Here is a 25,081-nt window from a genome sequence, read left to right on the forward strand (position 1 = left end):
AGAGCAGCAGATCTCATTTGGGGCGCATTTACAGCAACTTTTTCCTGCATACGATAGGAGACTGTTGTGATATACAGATAATCGTGTCAATTTAACAAGCACGTTAGCTTAAAACCTGAAGCACAGTAAAAAGAAAGAACAGTAAATACATTAGACCAATGACAATCCCCGTGGCCCCAGGAAAAAAATGCAGGATTTTTTTGTTATCACAATACAAAATTCATTTACTCCATTTGCATTGGTGGTTTCTGGTGTGTCCATTGCCTGCAATGGAGTAAGCACCAAAAATCATCGCTTTCCAGCACGAGGGAGTGAACAGAAAACTATCTGCTGGACCATATAGCACAAGTTTGAAGTGGTACGGTGGATATCCAATTTGAGCATTTGCTTGACTCCCTATATTTAGGCTTTATAGATGTGTTGATAAGATTTCAAATTCATCAGGATACTCCTAGTTTCTAATGTATACTTTATATACACACACTTGTACAAAATGCATAGAGTTGATTACTAAAAACACTGAAACTCTTGGGAAAAGTTAGGTTTCTTAATTTTCAGTGTGATTAAAAATGTACTGCTGGTATTTTTCTTATTTTTTAAGATCTAATACTGATTTATTTTAGTTATTACTTAAAAAATAAATCAAATGTAGGCACATTTATTTCATTCAGACATTCATTAAATAAAACACTGCTTGTGTTAGTGGAGTAAAGAAAAAAGATTACCAGTTATTAGCTTATTGACAGAGTTAAACTCAAATGTTTTGCACACTTATTCCAGTCAACATTGCAAGGATTGTATTCCAGATTTTGTTTTAAAAAAAAGTTAAGTCAAGCCCGCAAGATGCAGCTTCTTAAGTGTCTACACAATGCCAATATGAAAACATAAAAAAATTAAGTTACATCAATACATCCACTTATATGCAGTGATGAGCTCAAAGTTAATGGAGATAAAATACTGATGCAAATAACACACCCCAAAAAAACATATGCAATCATTTTCCATCATTTACAGTATAGTAGTTACGACACTTCAAACATGAAAACAGAATTTTAAAAAACCCAAAATTAAAAAAAAAAAAAAAAACAAACCCAAAAAAACAAACCCAAAACCCGGCTTCTATTTCATGTAATTAGACTTGTACAGAAATTAGAAGGCTAAGAAAGAACTAGTTAATCACCTAATTTCACAGCTATCTGAAGTGGCAATCATTATATAGCAGCTTATCTATGATACATTCAAGATAAATGATACAATTTATTACTTGCCCATAAGCTAAAACACAGCCTCAGCTTAATACCTTCTGTAAATCCCATCTCTACACTACAGTATACTTGAGGTCTATGAAAAAGTAGCTACCTTTTATAGGAAATGGATGATTAAGTCTTTGGTGCTGCAAAAGCAACTTCATTTGAACAAAACAAAAAAAAAAAAAACCACACACAAAAAAAGACACACTTCCTAAGGAAAAAAATAATGCAAAAAGCATGTAATTTATGTCCCTGACGGAATGTATTAAATAAAGCAAACACCCGCAACAGGCTGAAACAAATACTATAATGTAAAAAGACTAAAATCTCTCCCATGCATAAATGAAAGATTGCACACAAAGAACTCACATCTTTTCAAGCTTCAATAGTAAATATTCTGCTACTAGATATTAAATACTGCATGGTTTGCTCAAGCTAAGATGAAACCACATCATGGATCAATGAGCACTTGGCTTTTTCTTTCACTAGCTAGTCAGTCATGCCTACCGCACCTCTAAACATTTTATTATACCCAATTAGACAAACACTTTTAAAATAAACTATTTAGGTTGTATTGCAGTTCCATTTACCAGTATGAAACACTGTGTTGTGTGTCACTACTCAATAGCTACTGAATCAACTTTTCTTAAGCACTACTAAAGTCTTGTCTTGAAGCTAGATCATTCTGAGGGGGAAAAAAGACAGCAAAATTCAGCTACAGCAAAACATGCTGCCTTCTCAGGAAGGAAAACACACCCGATACTAAAATCATACCACACAAAACCCAAAATGAGCATTACGCTATCAAAAAATCAGCAGATCTGAATTTTTAAGTGCTGCAGTCCTCAACATTTATATATAAGTAATAACATTAACAACCTCAAATATTTAAGGCACTATGTGTGGGAACAGTTTACAATGCAGCTGAGATTATCAGGACAACAACATTTAAGAGCAATGTTTAGGCCTTTTTTTTTTTTGCCCATGCAAAAGACACATGCAATGTGAAGAACAACCGCTCAACTTTTAGATAAGTGACTCAACATTGAAACACCAAGATACGCAATACAAACAAGTTACTTCTACACTGTACTGCTGACGTATGTGCATCTGTTGCTCTAGTTCTGTACACTGAATGGCTTCCCAAATGTAGACGTGTCTTGCACTAGTTAGAAGGCAATTTTATAAAAAATAGCAGGAGCAAAACCAGATTTCTGCTCCCGTAAGTCACCTGTCTAAAGTTACTATATAAGAAGATAACATGACCAAAGACAAGTTATACCAAATGTGCAAAACACATTAAAAGTGAGTTTTTTTAAAGCTCAGAGTTGTTTAAATTGCACCCAAGTCTACATGATTCAAAAAAATAATTTTCCTGTTGTGCCATGGCTAATATTTAATAAATACCATGTTTCTTCTTAAATCAAACTTCTGTATCATTGAGTTTCCTCAATATACTGTGTTTGAGTTCTCACATAAATGGATACTGGCTGAGTTTTGTTGGACTCAATGGAAATCCTGTGTAAGCAGGTGATGCTGCAATGTACGAATGTGGTGGGAAAATTGGTTTGTATTGAGTCTGATGAATGGTTGGGGAAGGTAAGAGACGGGGATTTATGCCAACTGGAACTTGGTGTACTATACCACTGGGATGAGATATATTGTAGGTTGGATGTTGTAACAAAGGTCTTGAGGTACATGGCGAGGCAAGGAGGTGGGCAACGGGTGCAGCAGTACTAAGGGGTGCCGACGACGGGTACGGAAGAATAGCAGGCTGTCCTCCAAGGTGGGTACTTCCAGAGAGATGCGCGTGCACGGTAGTGTGGTTTGGACTTCCTTGGGGAAGGGAGAAAGCGTGGCTGGCGACACTGGCTGGGATGTAAGCCTGCTGCCTCCGGTGAGCGTAGTTTCCATTCCATTCCTGCAGCCCAGATCCAAAGTGCTGAACCTGTCCACACACAGAAATGGGCAAGTCTTAATATTTCTAAGTATAAAGAGAGTTTGAAAAATGGAATAACGCGCTAAAACTAGTCAACTTAAAATCAAGAGATAAATAGAGACAGGAATTATTAAATGCTTAAACAAAAAAAATATTAGCTATTCGGATAGTAGCACAGACAGGAAATCTGACAATAAGAGATGGCAAACAACACAAGTTATGTTAATGCTCTTGCAAAAAAAAAAAAAAAAAAAAAAAGGATAAAATGCCATGCTGGGCTGTTTTAACAGAAATACCATGTGTCACATGAGCAAGGTGCTTATTCCACTCTACTCAGCACTGGCTTGTCATCAATTGGAAGTGCTGCATTCAGTTTGGGCACCATAATGAGGCACAAAGAGGACAAATAGGAGAGAAATTTTAGAGGAGAGCAGAAAAAATAATAAACGGATAGAAAATATCTGAGACAACAAGGCAAACAGAAGTCAAGTCTAGGGCTCTGATCACAGGAAGATGTGGCAATCATTAACAGTTATAATGAGAAAGACTAAGAATCAATTACTCCCATTAAGCGATGCACACTTCAAACCACATAGGGCAACTACCAAAGAAGGAAGGATCAGCATAATTTTTTGTAAGGAAAATGACATTCTACACTTTCTGCCAACAGGCTGAGGAGCTGAAGTCACTGAAGAGATTAAAAATTCATACTATGCTGATCATATTAAGGTTTGCTTAGAATTAATTAAACCAATCCTTCTGCATAATCATGAAGAGGGGGAGACTGTGTCACCAATCAAAATGTTTCTTTCTAGCTAAACTATTCAAGTCATTATTGGTAAATCCTCTTATCTACATACAGCCTACTCACTTTTAGTACGTAACTTATCATTTCATACCCACGGTTACTCGGCAAGACTTTCACAAACAGGTGCTGCTCTTCTATTAAATGTACCTCCAAGTATCTAACCAAAAGCTCAATGCAGCTACAGCTCAAAATTAATTACAAGGGGCTTAAACTTGATTTCATGTGTCAACTTCAGCTCTCAGCCACAGCGGACATGTACTATGTTGTTGGGTAATCATAAAAGTAGCTTTTAAATTAACATCTGGTATCTTCCAACACTGGATTGAACTACAATCACAACCTCTTCCTCCCCCAGCTTCACTGCCTGGCAGCAAAGGTGAGAAACAAGTTGTGTTTGCTAAGCTCCATCTCATCTCTGGATACTCAAACTACAAGCATTTTCATGCACAATACTAACAGAACAAGAGTGAACTAGAGCCGCAGTTTTTATCTGCCACTATGAGCATTTTAGCATTTGGATGCAGGAAAAAAAAATATGCCAATATATTTTTCATTTTGTCTTGTGCTTTGATTTTGTGTAGGCATGGATAACTTTCCCAGAGTGGCTTTTCTATAATTTACAAAAATAAAGTTGGCTGCTTTAAGAAAATGACCAAAAGTGAAAGATACTTATGACTTGCGCAGTAAGTTGAAATCCATGTTTCAAGATTTTAACACTTCTGTAATCAAACTGCTGAACACTCACAGTTGCCATTGACAGCCATTGAAATTGTGAGCATTCAGCATGTTTGGAACCTCAAGCTAGAAACATGACTTCTTCCACGTGAGTAAGTACACATACCTGACCAAAGTTTACATGTTGCTGATGGAATGCTGATGTCAATTTTTGCTGACGGTTTCCTACGACAGAAGACCGGTTTATTCTGCCCAGGACAGATCGACCCTTTTTCAGTGGCTGGCACGTAGCATCTTCCAAGATATAAATGAACAATGTTATGTTTTAGTGCTCATTATTCTCTTCTAACAAAAGTTAGACAAAGTTGCATTTGCTTCAGCATACAGGGAGAAATAATAAAATAATACACTAATTAAAGTCAAAAAGCAACACAATTATGAAGGGTTTATTACAGATTAGCAGATATATGAGGGGGTCAAGATCTTCATATGTATGGCTATTGAATAAATATTCAAACTTTTATTCTTATCTACTAGTATAGAAAGAAAACAACACCTGAACTAACTTACCTGTATTCACCATCTGTTCATCAAGATGTAACCTGTTTTCAAGTCTCATTGGTGGTACCACTACAGTGCAAACAGCTGATTTGGTTTCAGGATTAACCGATGCTCTTGCTTCCTTATTTTTATTGGTATTAGCTACAAAGGCATTTTCCACAAATGGGCTGTCATGTCCTGAAGAGTCTGAAGTTGGGGAACCATCCACTGTATCACATCCACTTTCCTGTTCATCATCTGACATACTATCAAAAAATAAAAGTATTGCATTGAAACACAGAATCACAGAAACACATACATTTTCATAATATAGATGCATTTTATTAAACTATCACATAAAATTTATGGAAGTGAAACTACTCAAAGGTGGATAAAAATGCTACAATTTAATTATACAAGCAGAGGCATTCAGATGGCAGTTCAATATTCGAACTCATTCTACTCATAAATTGCAAGGCTCAGAGAAAGGAGATAACAAAGACTTAGATGTGTAACCCAACTTGTACCCACTTTGTAATTTATTTTTTAAATAAAATTTTTAAAATAAATAAATAAATGGATTTTTAAAATAAAACTTGTACTTATAAACCACTTGAAATTTAGATTTTTAGGTCAAATAAAAGGTTAAAGAGGATTATTTTGTTTCTTCTTGAATCAAAACATAAAGGTCTCCTGATACTTATTACAGCAGCAAATGAGCATATACTGATCTAATTTCCTTCCAGAAATCAGCCATATCCCGAAGCCTGCGAAAAGCCGTCCCTGGGGCCCATGAGATTCAGGATGGGACAGAGAGCACTGAGGAAGCAATCTGCTCAGTAGCAGGCAGCTCCCTCTCATCTGCACATCAACCACCAGCAGCTACCTGAGACCTCATCTACTGAAAAATTAGGTCTCCCTGAAGCCCCTGCAGAGAGCACTGCCTGTGCCCGACCAATAGATTCTTTTTCACAGATTTAGATTAAGGAGACAAACACAAGACGGGGGCTCTTTTGGCACTTGTGGTCTGTGAAATCCATGGTGGTCAGGTGGTGCAAACTCATTTATTCAACCACTGCTTTGACCAAAGCAGCTGGAAGGGGAAAGAGGTGGAGAAACCAACTCATAATAAGAAGCTCCATGCTTGTATCAGAAAAAGAAAAGGGCTACAAAGATGTTGAATGTTTTTCTAAGAGGGAATTTTGAATAATGTGCAAAAACAACATAAGCAGATATCAAGCAGCGAAGACAAAAATATTTAAAAGCTGCTCATATGAACAGTGTTCACCTAAGTGAAGCTTAGGTTTGGTAGAAGAAAAAAAGGCATGAATATCATTAAAATTTACAATGCAAGATACATAATGGGAGAAAAAGAGGGTGAAAAAATTAAAGGTGTTCTGGTAAGTTCAAATCTGTCACATCCTACTTTGGCTTACTTAATTTTGCAACCTCAGAAGATTTTTGTTCTAAAGGAAGTTTCACATAACATGTTTATATTTCCTGTTTAAACACCATTCATTCAGTATTCTGAAAACTTCCAATGTCGCAAGATGGATCTGCTTGGAACAATGAAAGAATATTCTACGCTGTGCAACTGTAAGCCAATAAATTAATTTTTAAACACATCATTCAGCCTCACCAGATGGCAACAGAACAAAACTTTCACTTTTTTTTTTTTTTTAAATAAACCAAGTCTGCTCTATGCTAGGATCTTCCTTTCTACTGAAAGAAGCACAGCTTTTCACCTGTTGGATCTCTTGCAAGGAGATGGACTAGACTGGCCTGAGGAGCTAGTACTCAGGGTGCTATCAGGGCTGCTCAGAGAACACACACGGTCAATGTCCAGGGTGTTCTGGCAGGCTTCACAGTCCAGGCTGCCTTTGCACCTGCAACACAAACAGAAAGTGAGCAAACATGCCATCTCTCATTTGTTCCTTCTGCATGCCACTGACTTAAGTGAAATTATGGAATAAAAAGTGGCCACTTATTAGAAAACGTCCTTTAAATGTAAATTAATATCCAATTCCTTGTTTCTTTTACATCCAGAACAGATTTTTAAACCTTTTCAGAGTTCTTTTGGAAATTCTAGACTACACATGCATTTTTTGAATTCTATTAGATGAATACACTTTTTACTGAATCAGTACTAAAACAAGCAGATAAAAGAATTTACTATAACAGTTCAGAGGTTTGAAACATCTGACAAAGTTTAGATTTAAAATACAAGTTCCTCCAGTTGAGAATCATTACAAGTGCAAATAAAGTCAAACAAACATTAAACCTCTTGAGCCCCCGTTTCAAATGATACATGCTGCTTTGATAGCTTTGTGAAAGAAAGCTCCTTTGGGGGACCACGCTCAGCATCTTCTTTTACACCCACATGCGCACCTCTTCATACTGCTAGAGAAGTACTTTTTACCCTTATGTATGTAATGTTATCTACTGGATGCTACTGCTAGAATGATAACATTGGTTATACAAGGCCAGAAAACTGATCTTCAATAAACAGGGTATGACAGTATTAAGTAAAAAAAAGTATGCTGGATCTACAAGTATTGTGTTTTGAACAAACCTGTTACAAAAGAGTAATAAATTATTTGTTTCCTATTGCAAATGCCTAACGTACATAGATTAATGAGGCAGACTTTTGAAAAGTATTTTTCACTTGCAAATAATACACTGCTACAGAGTTAACTTCTGAGTGAAATTCGATTAGAAGTTTGTCTTTTTCTAACTCAGATTCATGAAATAGAGTAGCTATGCTGAGACAGCTATATTTAATAACACCGGAATAAAAGTAAACATTAATTCTTACTCTCTCAGTGAATGAGTCCGTCCTATGTCATCTTCATCTGTGTCACTGCTGATGGTGATCACGCTGACTGTTGGGCTGGGGGAACTGGCAATGAAGATAGCCTGGCGCTGTTTGGTTGAAAGAGATGAATCAGGGTCCAGCCTGACCGATGCTTCACAACAGTTACTTTCCTGTCCTTCTGAGTTATGATTGTCCTGTGCTTCTATACAACTTATTCTTTTTACAGCCTTCAGGTTAAGTATCTTTGGAGAGATAAAGGCTGAATTTTGGATATTGGTATTTTGTAACACATTGCTCCTGTGAAGAAAACAAACCATTTGACATTTAGTGTATCTCTACCAACAGACCTGAAAACTGTACTATTTTCAATGAAAACAAAGAAAGCAATGTAGACTAAACCACCAATTTTCTAAACTAATACAAAGAAAACCATAAAACAGTACACACACTCATAAATACTTTGCACAGATTATTTCAGACATTAATTAAAAAATCCAAACTACATAATATCTAAGACTGAAATTTGCAACAATTTTAATACAATACACTGAAAATCCCATTTGGGAAAAAAACAAGCAAACAAAACCTGGTCAGATTTGCTGTAGAGATTCTCCCTGCAAACAAAAGCTGGCAGCCTCTGGATGAAATCCTTGCTTAATACAAGACTGCTGAAGCTGTGCTTTGTAACCCACACTTTCCCCTTTATTGAGCATCCCACACCTTGACAAATACTCTGTATGGCAGCAGGGCATATTTTCTTCAGCAAGCACTTAAAGTATTTTTGGCCATCAGTGAAACAAAGACCATCCTTAAGACAACTGTAAGGCACGCTGCAACCCTGCTATATAGTATCTCTTTATTTTTAGTTGTCTAAACCTGATATATCCTCATCCACATAAGCTTAGGAGTATCTCATTAGAGCTACCTCAATAGATTCTGATACCTTCCCAAACGCTACAAAGAAACCTTTGCTATTCTCTTAGGCACATGCTAATCAACAGGAACCAAAACCTCTTACTATCACAAGTATTTTTCCATCTAGTCTTTATTACCAAAATAACACAAAAACTTAGGGCATTATCAACAAATTTTCCCAAAAGACCATTTAAGTACAATTGTCACTAACAAACATGCCACTTTTACAGGCTATTCCCTTGCCCACTGAACAGCAACTACAGATAAGCTATTTTTGAATGTTAGAAATATTCTACCAACCTGTTCTGACACAGTTTGTTCCTCTTGGTAGCTGCAGGCTGAGGCCAGACAACATGTGCAATGCCCACGCTAATTGGCTGAGGGGCAGACAAGGTTATCTGATGTGTTAAAAGAGGCTGCGGTATCATTGAATTGTAATGGGTGCCCTGGGTAATCATCTTCCTGAGGAACAATAAAAGGCAGTTTCAAATTGCAAGTCATTTGCATCAAATCCACAGATCTTGTCAAACCAAAGCCATTAGGGTATTGCACAAAAATAGGTGGACTTACCCCCAGTCTCCAAGCCTCTGTGGGCCAGCCACAGGATCAGAGGCCAGAGATGTAGCAGGAGCTGCCACTGGCGCTACTTGCTGCCACGCAGGAACCAGTATTTGCTGGGTCTGATTTGACCATGTCTGTTGTGAAGCAGAGAAGATTTCATGACACACGGAACAACTGAACTGACACTATCTGCTTGTAGTTGAGCACAAAACAGAGAGGGGCTGCAATAGAACTCTACAGGGAAACAATATTTACTAACAATAAAACAAATCAGATTTTTACTTTAAAGTAAGCCAACCTGAGAAAGGATTCCTGCTCGAATCTGTAGTGGCTGAATTGTGTGGGCTTGGGTCACCAACGGAACTGCATTATCCACCCTCAGGGAGAAACTGGTGGGTTTACTATGGTTTGTAGGAATTCCTATCAGGGAGAAAAACACATACCCAAGCTTTAAGCAAACCACTAGTCTCGCATAATATATTTTCTGAGCAAAACGCAAACATAAAGGATAATTTTGTCACATTTTACTATTTTTTCTTGATGTGTTTATGATCTAATTCCATAATCTAGACATTCAAGCCAAATAAATGAACACCTAAAAGATATTTTTTGCCATTACTTATCTGCACAAATATTTGATGCTGTAATTTCCAGAAAGAACTGCCAATAGCTACTATTTGGAAACAGACTACTAGAAAGCAGAATGACTTTGGCAGAAAGTTCTGCAAAGCTAAGCATTTACTCTTTATCAGAAATTACATTAAAAGTATTTGAAAGGAAGCAGACAAAAGTAAGCAGAACTGAATTTCAAAGCTGCTCACAACTGACTCCTGCACATCTCATGCTCTGTAAACCCATTCCTCTTAGCTTTTATCGCTGGCAATGCCACATGTTTAATGCCCCTATTTGTTGCCATCTCCTTTGTGAGAAACAATGTAAAATTTTCTGTGTATGTCATCAGATCTTTGCAGTAGAATCCATAACCCTATTTCTCCCTTCATCAAAATAATGCAAACTGTAGAACTGTTGGAATATTACCACAAGAGCATAGTAGGAAAAAGATGCATCTCATGCTCTACATAGATTTTATTATTGTCACAGGAAACTAACAGGTATACCACACTGCAATCTTTACTACGAATAATATTTTTAAGATAAAAATGTTAAACTAAAATGAAAGAAAAAAATTTTTCAACCAGTACTTCAACAGAACAGCTATGCTAGAAGGAAATACTGGCTGGGCAAATATACTGATTTCACCTTCTAACTGCACTTTGTGTCTTGTGCTTTAGGCAAAGATTAAGCAACGGGTGTTCAGAGGCAACTACTAAAGAACTATTCAAGATTAAACGTGGGGCTTTTTAAGTATCTTTACAATAAAAGAAAAACCTTCATCTGATGTAATCCTCTCATGTTATAACACAATGCTAAGTTACAACTATGCAGTCCAAAGCTTTTAATTTTGATATGCTGTTGACTAATTTTTTCCACTCAGTCATCTAGAGCAGCAACATCTTAACTCTGCCAGAAGCAGAGAGCTTTAGCACTTCAGATATCTGACAGAGCAGCCAAGCAGGGAAACCTTGAAGCAGTGCCAGATACCATTAATATCCCTTTCTCTCCATGCCAGCAACTCAACTTGTCACCAATGTGATGAAAACAATATATTCCCTTCATTCAAGCTGTAGTAGAACTTAAATTTAGAAATTTATCCTCATACTAAGAACACAGTATACAGATCACAGATAAAGTATTTGCCTGTACTGTTTCCTTTTCTATAATCACTTTATTCATCTGGGTATAATCAAAACAGCAGGGTTTTGAAATTATGCAATATGTCACTGTGTAAAGCATATATACAAGTTAAATAAGAAATTACTTAGCCATACTAAGTGCTCAGAAGGAAATCTGTATGAAGCTATGCATTTAGCTCATATAGCCACTGACACTCTGCATGAACAGTTGGAGCTTTCACGAGTTTCTGGAACCCAAGACAGATGCAGCAGCCACAAATAACATTACTGATAAAGTCTCACGTATCTGTCCTTATCTAAAAGGATAAAGACTTCCTGCCCTCTAAGTTTAGGTTTAAAGTGCTTTGGTGTTTTTTATCTTTCCAGAGTGAATCTAGTGTGATTTCTATAACTTGAAACTGCGGAGGGAGATCTAAGGAGGAGTCTGAAAGGGATTCTTTAAAAAAACTACCTCTTATAAACTCCATCATTTCAAGACCTGATCTCAACATAAAGCTGAACATCACCAAGACAGATAAATCACGTCTTTGGAGTTGAAGACTATAATCAAGCTAACTTAATAAGCAAACAATATAAGCTACCTTTCCCTGTCCATAAATAGGTATTACTAGGATAAGAAAAGCTGGTTTTCATTAGCGCCTCTCTGATCAGCCCATTATGAACAGAAAAATGAGTTTTGCTTGATAAGTTCAGAGATCTAACTGAAGTTTTAAAGACTCTTCCAAAAAACCAGGACCTACATTTGCACGATGCAAATGCATTTGTTTAGGGAAACAGAGGTCAATTGCATTACCGTGTGCCTTTCTAGAGATGCATATGCTTATTTGGGCATTTTCCATACTGTGGAAATACTTCCATGCTATTTCCACCTTGCAGTCTTCCAAATGCTTCTGATACTTGAACCCTCAGCCAATTATTTCTTTCCATAAATACAAAACTGTATGCTTAAAATGATTCTATCTTTTCTAATACAGGAGAGTTCAGCCAAGCTGCCCTTTCCTCCTCACAGCAATCAACATTCTCAAAGATCTAGCTCTTCCACCACCAGAAAGCTGTGGCAGTTCTATCTAGCATTATAACCAGTAAATGTGAAACTGTTTATGCAGGGCACCTACATTCTTAAATGAAGCCTCAGGTTTCCAGATGTTTTCTTAAACATTCACTTGGAAGTCCAATAAAATAACCTCAACTTTATTATCCAGACAGATTTATCACAAGAACTGCTATATTTTCTTATCCTTATCCCTAGCATATCCTAGGAATGAAGTTGGGGAAAAACAAAACAAAACCAAACCAAAAAAGAACCAAGCGAACACCACAACTGACCCAACAAACAAACCCCAACACACACAACCACCAAAAAAGAAACAAAAAAAGCACACCACCAAGCAACACTGATATTCCCCTAATTTTTCTGGTTTCCTCTCAGATTTTATTGCAGAATACTCTCCTTTCTTGTTTCAGCTTCCACATTGTGTCCATCTGTCTAAGATACATACATATACATACACACATATATAAATATATCTATACACATATATGCGTGTGTGTGGTATACAAAGATGGGCTGTGGATTTCCTGCAGATACTGATTTGCTGTTTCTTTCAGAAAGGTGCAATGTACCTGGATATTACTTTAAAAAAAAAAAAGTTAACTTTTGTATTATGTAATTAAATTATTTTAAATATATAGCTGAAGTGGATACAATGGAAAACTCAAATACTGCTAACAGACAGACAGTAACACTCATTTCAGGAACTGTAACAATTACAGTCAAACGTACCTTGAATAGCTGGAGGACATATAATCAATGCCTGTTGGAAAACATCACTGCAACCAAACTGAGCAGTTCCTGCCTGCAGTGGTATCCCTTGGTGCAAAACTGAATGGGCAGATGCAGTTAACGCCTATGGGAACAGATTCAATACAAGTAACATTATAACTGTCAATCTAAATCTCTCACACATTTATCCCAGCAGCTTATATAATAAACAACTAAAATAACTCATAAAAATCAAAATTTCAAATGCATTTCACAGGACGCAATCCCGTTTGGCCACTGGAGGGCGCTACAACACAGCACTGCTTTGCTGCCTGAAACTTGGTTCTGAAACATACTGAATTCTAAATGTTTTGTTTGTTTAACACAACACTAGGGAAAAAATGAGAGTAAAAGACAGAAGAATTTGTCACTTTTTGTCACAGATGTACTTTTTTCAATTATGAAATTATAGAAACTGCATTAACTGAATTCATATTTAAAAAAAAAAAAAAAAAGGTCTTACCTGACTTCTTACTGGAGCAATTTTGGTAAAGCTCGCAGTCAGATTAGCTGCACTGCCTGAGGCAACTGGTCTCATAAGTGATGTTTTATTGCGATTACTTAAGTCATACAAATTTGATCTGCATTTGCAAATATCCATGATATGAAAACAGGACTTCACTCTATCAAAACCAGAAAAATAAGTTGCTTTGATTAAAATTTCATGTTGTTAAATGTAGAAAACAAATCCCCAGAAGAAAAAAATCATTCAAATGATTCCCCAGTTTCACAGAATGGCATTATACACGAAGTAGAAAAAAAATAAATACTGCTATTACTGTGTTCGTGTCAAGCCTTAGTAATGCATATTTTAAAATGAAGAAAAACACTGCTATTTTCTGCTCCTCGCATCTAACACCATTTTCTAACAACTGCACACAAGCAGGAAGGACAGCAAACTAAATGGATGGAAAGCTCTTTCTTTCAGTGAAATACTTGCACTTTAGGAAATCCACAGTGAAATACAGAATTCTAGAACTGCAAGAAAATTTCTAATATATTCCACATCAATTAATTCATAAAAGAAGGTATCTGAGATGTTCACTTCAGAGGAAATGTCTACCCTAACTCTCAGTGACTGACAGGAACTAAGGCTCTTCATGCTTCCAAAAATCAAGCCAAATTTCTGCAGTGTTGGAATTTTATCAACCAGACATATAAATGATAACTGAGAAATCTATTGTTCAAAATGTTACTTTTCAGAAACAAGTCATAGTTACTCAGTTTCCTGACCAAGCAGATGTATCTAATATTGCAAGCACTTAAAAGAATTCCCTAACTTGTTACAAAAATGACACAGGATTTTTCTCTCTGATAGCAGATGAAACAACACTATTATACACATGAATCACTACAATAGAGATTTTAAAAAATATTTTGTGTGTGTTACATACTGGTTGCTATGAGGAAAATCAAGGAGGTGCTTCATGGTAACAAAAGAATGGTTCAGGGTCTCAGCTGGAGTGATTCTTAAATCAGCATCGATCAGCAACATTTTCTTCAACAGACTGACAAATTCCCTCCTATCTGCCTTCTCTGCCAACAGGTCACTTCCTTCCAAATCCATCACCATGTTCACCTGACGATGAACAAGAGAGTCAGATAGAAGACATGCATATTGATTTAATTCTTTCTGTTACTGCTTTCTGCTACAGAATACTAATACTCAGTGATTTGATCATGTGGGGCAAGCTGAATCTGCCAGCTTATCCCAGTATGGTCAGCATGGAATTGGTGACTTTTTTCAGCACACACACTACTCCCCCTGTACCCTACTCAGCTAAAAACCCCCAAAAGGCTTTATTCTAGTCTGGGACTTGCAATTTAAAAACTAAGATTTGGAATAAAGATCTTTATATGGTCTAATTTAAACTACAGAGGTAATTTTCAAAAAAGATTTTCAAACATATATTAATGTCAATCTTGCAAAAAAATTTGATCCTCTTTTCAGGGTATGCTCTTCAAAAATTTCCTTTTGTTATTGACTAGAGAGTTAGAAAGCTAAAGAAAACTGCAGAAACAGTTAAGTTTGGGTTTTTTTTTTTTAAAAAAAAAAAAAGAAAAATAATTACATTGAGAATTATATTGCTAAGAAAGCAGAATTATACTGGAAATTAAATAGTTAAGATAGCAGGATCCATATGCATTCTTTTTTTACCCAGAATGGCAGATAAAGTAAAAAAGAAAGTATACAGTATACATAAAATTAAAGAATTCCCCACCACAAGGACAAGTACTATTGTTTCACATAGGCAATGACAAAAGATCTTTATAAAAAGCCAAAAGGACCGACACAGCTAGACATTTTCCTCAGAGCATCATTCACAGAGAATAATGGATGGGACTGATACACAGTAAAGAATACTCTAAAAGGTGTTTATTTCAAATGAGTAAAATGTTTTAAAATCACACATTCCTTTAGCAAAGGAAGAATGCTTTAATACTCACGTGCACTATATCATCCAAACTGTTGAAAATATACTTTCTGGCCTCTTTAGACTTCATACCTGTCTCTGCCTCGTGCTCTTCCAATGTCTCAAAAAAGAAAAGGAAAGTTGAGTTTAGAAGTTGACAATAAAGGACACTTATAGATACAAAGTAACTTTACATATTTATTGGCCTAATAAACAGGTTTTTTTAAAAAATAATTAATATTTCAATTGTATATTTTTATGCTGCTTTGTTGACTACTTTCATTTTCTAAATCAAAATCCAAAACATACTGAATTTCACGTCTGAGTGATCACAGTACTGGATTACAACAGACAGTTCGTAAACCACACAGGAAGTGCTGAAAGCCTAGGAAAACATTGTTTAATAAAACTCCCTCATCTGCTTGTATTTCTATTTATCACCGGTTTTCTGTTACTTATATTTTACGCATTTCCTCAAACTGAGACTTTCAACTCCAAACAGCAGCAACATCATATCACTGTAAAAAAACAAACCAAAAACCAGGCAAGTTCTATTCAATTTCTCTTTGCTTTCTCTTTCCTTTTGTTATTTTCATACTTTATTCCTTTGCATAGACAATGGCTGGTGCAAGTATTTTAAATACTGAAGTATGAAACAAACTATTAAATCCCAGAGAATGAATGTGATCACCTATCGGTGATTTAAGAATATGGAATACTACTTTCTGGTATAATTTTCCTCCTTGAACACAGACAGCACCAGGAGGCAGGTTTTATTTTAAGAGTTCATGTTGTAGGAGGCAAGGCAGGACTGCAGGGAAAAAAAAAATTAACATACAGATTACAGAAAAGTTTCTGAAATTAAGTTTGACAAAAACTGTGGGTAACAACCAATGGTGTGTACCAAAACTCCTTTCTTCCCCCAAAACAGCATTTAGTCAGCTGTGAGAGATTTAACCTCTGAAAGGTAACAGCTTCTGAAAACGGGGAGCACTGTTTGCATCAAGAACTCGTTTAGGTTCTCTGATACAGAGAAGTCAGATATAAACTGTCACCTAATTATCAACTGCCTGAAAAACCAGAAAACTGGAATAATCAGGACAGTGTAATTGGAGAATCCTTACATAAGGCAGGCCGGCAGCGTCAGGGCAGGGCAGTGCTGGCCCCAGCCGCACAGCCCAACGCCCGCGCCGGGGATTTACCAAGTTACTGGGAGAGTTACACAACTTGTGCTTTGAGCTGCTCAGCTGTTTGTTACTGCAGAAGTTTTATATCAACTGTAATGTAACTATTTCCTGACTCCCCAACTCCTCTATAACTTTGGTGAAGCAGTGCCATGAAGTAGTACAATTTAAAAACATAAAAATAATTGCATAGGACGTTAAAGCTCTGCTTACGGCCAGCGTGCAGTAATGTTGCTTAGAGAGAAGGAAGGTGTGCAGACCATAAAAGCAGATTTTAAAAATTTTGCCTGCTTTCATTGTATTGCAGCTTTCAGCCCAAGACTGTTTTAGCATGAGATCTGAAGGAAATGAGCTGTACACAGTCATATTGTTTCTTAATCCCCTTTCTTCTAGGAACTTCTGGTCCTGATGCCAGTTTTTTGAACAAATTTTGACAGAGCAGTTTGGCATCAGAAATAAATTCTTTAAAGCAAAGTGAAAAGCAGGGACCGAGTAAGAGGAAAAAAAAACAAACAACCCAACCAGAACACAAACTCATTTAGTATCTCCGGAGATACAAGGCTTAATTTGAATTCAATGCTCTCTCTCCACCTGGCACCCGTGCACTGGCCACCCAGCCACGATACAGCCTGGCAGCCACACCAGACCTGCCCTGGGCCAGCTGGCGAGCGGGAAACGTGGGCCTGAGTTTGGAGTGGTGGTTTTGGGGAATGGGAAAAGTGGAAGGGATACAGAGCGGGGACTGATAAAAATCACAGGAGATGTGGAAGGGAGCTAACAATATCATAGTGAATCTTGGTCTCTTTGGCTTCTCTGCTCACCAAGTAACAAGCTGTTTTCTACTATATTATGCTGCTTACCTTTAATCTCCAACTAGAATATGGTGCATCCGTTTCTCTACAGAAAAATCTTGCAGTTTTCGTTCCCATGCTTAACAACTGCTCTCCTGGCAAACCTTGAGTCTGTGAAATGTAACGAATCTGAGGAAGAAAATAAAAAAAAACAAACGTGGGAAATAATTTACCTCTGATTTTCAAAATCTGATCCATACAGTTAAAGACTTGTCATTTCATTTTTAAAAAGGCACAACAAACCATCCTCAGAACACTGTAGTTCGACAACTGCACAGAGAAACCTAATACTGAGTGCTTGATACTGCTCTCTCCATCTCTCGGAGAAAGCCATACATAAACAAGCCTCTGAAGTGACCTATATAAGCAAGCTTTTCAAGTTCGGTCACAGAAATGAGCTGGGGAGAGGGACTGTCATTACCTCCTCAACCCATTCAAATCCTAAACGTAGTATTTTCATTCTAAACAAGAAAATCAGTAGGAGTGCTTTGTTTGCACACAGAAGTCTGGTGGTTTTGGCATGCTCTTCTTATACCACTCTCTAAAAATCCATTTGCTGTTTCCAGTGTATCAGTCTTACACATCTGACACACCTGCACTTCAAGGAAATGTTCCACTTGGAAAGGGGGTGCCTGTACAACCTCTAGGTATCAGCAAAGTATCTGTCCTTGTCTCAGAAAATCTGCTAGTGAATGCGATGGGAACTAGCTTTATGGCTGAAATGGTCAGATGCTGTTTTCCACTGAAACAACTGACATGCATTTATTTTAGAAGATAATTTACCATGCAGTTTTGATTACCTTTCTTATAGTTGGTGATAGAAAGTATTACCTAAAATAGGATTCAAGGCTTCAACAGAAATCTACTGAAATTACACATTATGATGTGTTCTTAATTACCGTGCATGTAATGTTAACTCACTGGACAAGGGGGGAGTTATCCCAGAAGTAATACTTCTTTAAAAATATTTTTTAAAAAAAGACCCAACCACCTTTAAGAAAGACAAATTGGAATAATAATTGACAGTAATTGAAAACTGAGCTTGTTGTAGGTTAGGATGGAGGGAGTATGGAATCCAGCAGCCAGGGCTGAAGGTCTGAGGGGAGTGAGGGCTGAAGGGCACCGGGCAGGGTCCCACACCACACACCCCCACAGAGGGGTGGAGGTGCCGAGGAATAAGAGAGAATGGAAGAAAGGAAAAAAATCAAAAGGAGAAATACACTGAACTAGAAACTGGAAGATAAGATTTATTCAATGGAAGATAGAGGACCTGAGAGCTAGGAGCACCTGAGAAGAGAAAAATCTATGGGCAGGAGAGAGGCAAGGTACACGCAAGGCTTCTGCTGAAACGTAAGTGACAGACCAAAGTGGGGAGGAACTAAACGCAATGCTGCCAACTTTTGGTATTTGGTATCCTCCGTAATTCCCTACATCAGGGAGTAAAGAAAATCCTCACTCTGACCAGAACTCTTTCTACATAATGTATTGTTTCCTAAGCATATTATAAAGTCCTATAAAGTCTTATAAAGAAAAAAGGGAAAGACAATGCATTTATTCAAAAACTTCGCAGCTGAGCACCTGTGCCTGTTTTTAATGAGTACTAAAGCTCAGAAGACATGGCCATTTTCCACTGCGAAGTACAGCTGTTACTGGATATAATCACAAATGAATGTAGTAACTAAGAGCTTCCTTTCAAGGGCTAGCATGTTGGCTGCCACATGCCAGGGGGACAGGGGGAAATGCAGCACAGAGCCCTTGCCTGTTTGTTTACTCAGTGACACACACCACAGAGCAAGAGGAAAGGAACTGCCTCGGGAGCCATCTCCTACAACTACTGTACTTGTGTACACTGAGGAAAACCCTGAATCAAATTTCTCTGAAGCAAGTCTTGCAGACCTGCTTGAGCACAGTGACCAGGCTGACTGAAGTAAGGTAATTCCTGAAAACCTGCTGGTACAGAAGAGGTTACAGCTCCTCTTCCACCACGACTTCTCTGACATGAAGATCAGACAAGTTGCTAGATGAGTTATTAACTGATGCTTCCGGCAAACTTGACGGATATGTCTGTCTTTAACTAAATGTCTTTTAAACTCAATATTCACTCGTAAAGCAAGCAGAAAATCTTATGGGCATCAAGATTAACCTCTAATCCATGTAGTTCTTTGCATGAAGTACAGCACCTTGGAAGGTGGCCGTCATTGGTGACGATGCTGTTTGCTTGCACTGTCCAGCAGTATCTAGAGGTCGAGCCATGTTGGCCCTGGGCCTACAATGGCAAGAAACAAGTGACAGTAATATGCTGTCATAAGGACCTGGCTGTCTAAAATTATGAAAAGATGAGCCAACGAGCACTATGAAGGGAGGTGCTCTGCACACTGTATTAAACTGCCTTCATCTGCCTGGGTTTTGTACATGACAAGACAGCTGCACGGCAGCAGGGGAAAAAAGGTCTTTTCAAATAAGACTCCATATTATACTGAAAAAATATCCTCATAATCATGAGATTGAGCTTTACACTTACTGCCCTCTGTACAAAAGTCAGAGGCTCACAGCTATGTGAGCCCGTTGGCACATGTTAATTAACAGTCTGGGCTGCTGCCATCATGACAAATCACAAGTTAATTAGAAGAAAGAATCGGGACATGGGCAGCATTCTCCACCATTCAAATCCCTACTGCACCGTAAGCAACTGACAATGTCATCCAAAGCCACGGTCCACATCCAGAAGCTGCATCTCCCTATATGTGAGATCATGATCAGAAGACTGTGAACCGGGCTTACAGGTCCTTCCTCACCCACAGCAGCATCCCTTTTAACAGCTACTTAACAGCAGTATGGGGGCAAAAGTGAAAGTAATTCTGGAAATTATGTATTTTGGCACTTTTTTTTGAAGTCCAGATCTCCTCCTACAGTTTCTTTCAAAGAAGTAAATAAATTTGCCAAGTTCTTGGAAATTTTTGAGACAGTACTAGAGATTCTTTCCAAAAACAAATGCCTTCAGTTTTTCCTGAAAGAACATAATGTATTATATGGTTGTTAGTTTCTTCCCTTTTCGTTCTCCATTTTAACAGCAACACCCTGCACAAAGGTCTTCTAAATGCATTAAGGTCTCAACCCATGTTCCACTCATACCTTACTTCCTACCCATGAAACACTGAATTTTGTGTAAATTAAGAAAACTGAAATATGAAATGTTACCAAAAATCAACACAAGAAAATCAAAATATTCCCTGACAGTGGTTTTAACAAAAGGATTTTTAGAAAAGCAGGTCTCATCTGTAAGCACAGGAAGTCAAAAAGGCCACTTAACACAAAGATCAAGATTTTAACAACCTAAACAGCATGCTGGAGGAACTGCTCCTAAACTGAATGCTGAATCAAAGATGCAGAAGTTAGTAACAAGCCAGTGCTGTTATATTTAGGACTTTCAGGTTTCTTCATTTTCAAAGTTCAAAACCAGGCAGGTATAGTCAGAATGCCAATTATATTCCTTTCATATTATGCTAGAAAATTAAAAAATTTTCTCTCTTAAGTGTTTTAAATAGAAAATGTTCTACATCTTTCATGAGAAACAACGGGGTTGTTTGGGGTTTTTTTAGAGTTAGGTCACTAATGTCAATGGTGTCAGTAGCTGAAAACTCAAACGAAGTAAAGGCTCAGCTTCAACAGCTTCAAGCTTTACCATTGCATATATACATTATTATTGCAACAGCTGATTCTCGTTCTTCGTGAAGTACAGACTCTCAAATCTTTCAGCTATGCTGGATTTCCAGAAAGCATCAGGAAGCATTCAGAAGGCAACTAATCCTGACACCTGAACAGACATTCCAGAGTCAACCCCATTCATGGCAAGTGAAAGAGAGATTACAATGCAATGATTGTGGCCACAAACTTTGCTTTCCATCAGAAAAAGCAGCTTGAATACTAACATTTATTTTGCAAGATTAAAAAAAAAAATAAAATCGAACTTTAATTCAGAAAATCAGCACAGTATGCAGTTTGGTCTAGAAACAGGATTTATGTTTCTAGGACAATCAATAAGGCTAAATTAAAAGCACTGAACAGTACCACTTATGGGGGATGTTATTAACATTTGAAAACCTAGATTTAATAATCTGAAATTCTTAAATTGCAAAAAGTGTGCATATGCTTGTAAAATTTTTTCTACTACCTGGTCATATTCCAGTGCTCCTGGGTACAGTGGCCATCCAAGAAACAGCTCTGCAATCACACACCCTAACGACCACATGTCTATGGCTTCACAAAACGGCAATCCCAGTATGATCTCTGGTGCTCTGTAAATTAAATATGGTTACTGAATTTTTTCCTTAGGGAAAAAAGGTAATTCAACAGTCCAACATGCAAAAAAAAACCCCCAAAATCCATTATTTGAAAACACTTGCTAATTATTTAAATAAAATAATAACATCAGAAATAGCATTTTTCTTTATCTAGATAATCCATGGTAAAATTTTGCAGCTCTGAGATTTTTTTCCTACAAGTATGTTTGCTATGTACATCAAAATAATTGATATGCCTGAAAAACAGAACGTCACTGTTTCAACATTTTTGCCTGTATTCTAGTATATCCTGAACCACACATCTACTCAACGTCATACGCCTGTAACTACATTCTAAACACAGTACAGTCATTTTTCTCAAAAACAAACAAAAAGTTTTATATGAAAATACACTTACACACTTCCCAACTGGGCAGTACACTTAAAGCTATTTAAAATATCAATTTAATTACATAACTGCAAATCCCTTAAAGCACTCAAATCAGTTCAATGTGATCAATTTTTACATCACTTAAATTAAACCATTGCACTTGCTAAAGAGACCAGGTCTTATTTTTCACCTAAAACAAATGTGAATTACTTAAACAAACAACATTTGAATTTATTTCTCTACTCAAGAACCAGAAAAACTGGTATTGACACAGCTGCTAGATGGGCTTTTAATATTTCTGTTCATGTGGAACAAAACTCAAGTAATTCCCAGAAAACCATTTTAATTGCATTTGTTCTTTTTAAACCTTCCCTCCCAGGTCATTCAAGCTATTAAAAAAAGGAAAAGGAATTAAAATACATAGAAAGAGGCTAATGCTAATCCAGAAAGAGACCTGGAGACATAAAGTATTATTTAAAGCATCACACTAAAGTGATTTACTTTTAAAACAGACAATCTGTTGTTAGCTTAACATGCTGCAGAACAGAAGGAAGGTGGTTAAAACTAACAGTAATCCCATTGCAGCTGGGCAGAACAGCAGCATTCCACTGACCAGGTAACACACTGGTGGGGAAAACAGCCATTTCTCTGCTGTGTAAAAGCTTAAAAATCTTACACTTCAGCACATGCTGGTGTATCATATTGACAATGCACATACAAAACAATCTCTGACCATACTAAATTCCTACATATCTCATTTATCTTCTCCTCTGCCATTTACCTTTATCAAAATTCTTTAATTCAGCAAAATGTACTGGACTGGGAACAAGTTCCTATTTTCATGCTACATTGAGACAGAGAAGCTATTTGGTAGCATACAGTAGACCAGCAGCTGAAGCATCTCCATCCCCTTTCAGAAGGAGTGGTTGGCAGAAGCCGTATGTAGACGTGCTCCAAGGATGCACGTTCACTGCTGGAAAAGGACTCCCAAGGCTCTGCCCCATCCCCAACCAGTGAAACCGCCCAGGCTTCTGCTATGGGAAAAATCCAAGACTTTCCACAGATAAGAAAGGATATTCTGTTAAATATTTATGCACTTTCCATTCATGTCAGCACTTCAGTTCTTCCCATCGTTGTCACAAACCATTTCGGATGCAATTATATGAAGGATAAATCTTGTCACACTGGTGGTGAAACTGGAGAGGCTCAGTTTTCCATTGCCTTCAAAGATTTGATTACAATAAATTTCTAGGGATCAAACATAATGTATCTTTGTAATGCAGGATCATGACACTGCAGTAAGTATTTGCTAGTTTTGTTATCTGAGAAATAAATTTAATATATCCAGATGCCACAAGACTAGAAATAGCTGTAAGAAACGTCTGCCTTCAGCCGCTGGCTGGGTGCCAGCCTGCGTATGGTTGTTACAGATCTCTGTTAAAATATGCTTCCTTTTGTTGTATTATGTTACAGCCCTGAATAGTTAATGAATATACGCACAGCCTATGGATATAGGGGCTTTAACAAATGCTTCTGCTAAAATAAGCTCTTTAAAACCTCTTACATTTACTCAACAGTTAATATGTGCATTGTATAAAAATAGCCACAGTCAGTCAGTCTGTCGCTCATCTCTTTTGAGGGATAGGATTGCAAATAAAAGAAGGATAAGGGTAGATATAATGACAAAAAGAAGAAGGTTTACTGTATTTCACTAGTAATTTGATAGTTTTTAATGGGTACCAAGTAGTTTTGTGATACCAACAAAAGTTCTAACAAATCTAAGGAAAAGGGACATATTTAAGGAGAGGCAGGAGCAGTGCTCTTCACTTTCCAACACCTGACCTACTATTCAGAAAATAATAGAAAATAAATGTGCTCCCAAGTACTTGCAACTTACTACAGTGAACAAAAACCATTTTCAGGCTAGCATGAAGTGAGGAAGATGATGAGCAGCTGCTCCATATAAATGCCAAGTTTGCTGGTTTTCAGGTTCAACATCTCTTATCATGGCTTCATGCTAGTTCTTAAAATGGAGCAACTCTCTTAGAGCAGACAAAGTTACAGGAGACCTTGTACTGGGTTTGATTATGTTTACTTTGGTCTTAACCATCTCAAACATTTTTGATAAAGAAAAACTGTTAATGTCATGCTCAAAAGCACCTTTTTCTTCCTCTGCTTCTTTTAAACTTCCAGTTAAAATCTATTTGGACAATTGGTGAGGAAAGGGTTAAGGAGGAGGGAGTCATTCTTCAATTTTTATTTTTTTTAAGATGATCCACAGCTTTTTTTTCATGTAAGAAATATTTTTACACACAGCTTCAAAGGAAGATATTCCTTTTCCTAACTACAGCCACAGACATTAAATTAAGTGGTAGGACTCCAGAACATAGTCACTTTAACAACAGATTACTCAAAAAAGACTGTAACTTAGTACTTCTAAGAGAGGAAACAGTCTAGGAGGTTCCTGGAGTGTGTGGAAGACACAGCTGGTGAGTGAGCCAACTAGGGAAGGCACCCCACTGGACCTCTTGTTTGTGAACAGAGAAGGACTTGAGGTGGCTGGAGGTCATCTTGGGCACAGTGATCATGAAATGATCAGAGTTTTCGATTCTCGGAGAAGTAAGGAGGGGTAGTACTGAAGTGAAATTAAAAGCAAGGTTTTACAGAGAGAGCATCTATTTCCTTATCAATGTTAATTAAAATGTAATTAAAAACATTAACAGAAAACTTAATTTAGGATTTTAAATGCAATATTACTACACTGGAAAGATTCACTTTATTAAGCAACAATTCCTAGACTAAAATGTCTGAAAATTTTCTTGCTTGACACAGCACAGCTGAATTCATCTCTCTTGAAACAGACCTTTCAGTCAGAAATATCT

The 25,081-nt window shown here is 37.2% G+C and overlaps 1 protein-coding gene across 1 annotated transcript in view; it reads right to left on the reverse strand.

The window, feature by feature from the left end:
• Positions 1-320: 320 nt before the first annotated feature.
• Positions 321-25,081, reverse strand: part of HIPK3 (homeodomain interacting protein kinase 3) — a 52,637-nt gene continuing 27,876 nt past the window's right edge. The window contains exons 2-15 of the mRNA XM_010176090.1: positions 21,700-21,823; positions 17,538-17,657; positions 15,528-15,614; positions 14,474-14,658; positions 13,543-13,702; positions 13,041-13,164; positions 9,802-9,923; positions 9,513-9,637; positions 9,243-9,404; positions 8,028-8,324; positions 6,958-7,098; positions 5,243-5,478; positions 4,839-4,966; positions 321-3,198 (exon numbers count right to left, since the gene is read on the reverse strand). Coding sequence (XP_010174392.1) covers positions 2,722-3,198; positions 4,839-4,966; positions 5,243-5,478; positions 6,958-7,098; positions 8,028-8,324; positions 9,243-9,404; positions 9,513-9,637; positions 9,802-9,923; positions 13,041-13,164; positions 13,543-13,702; positions 14,474-14,658; positions 15,528-15,614; positions 17,538-17,657; positions 21,700-21,823 — 2,488 coding nt within the window. The 3' untranslated portion in view covers positions 321-2,721. The remainder of the gene's footprint in view (positions 3,199-4,838; positions 4,967-5,242; positions 5,479-6,957; positions 7,099-8,027; positions 8,325-9,242; positions 9,405-9,512; positions 9,638-9,801; positions 9,924-13,040; positions 13,165-13,542; positions 13,703-14,473; positions 14,659-15,527; positions 15,615-17,537; positions 17,658-21,699; positions 21,824-25,081) is intronic.

This window comes from Antrostomus carolinensis, unplaced genomic scaffold (genome assembly GCF_000700745.2).
Source record: "Antrostomus carolinensis isolate BGI_N321 unplaced genomic scaffold, ASM70074v2 scaffold50749, whole genome shotgun sequence".
Lineage (NCBI taxonomy): Eukaryota > Metazoa > Chordata > Aves > Caprimulgiformes > Caprimulgidae > Antrostomus > Antrostomus carolinensis.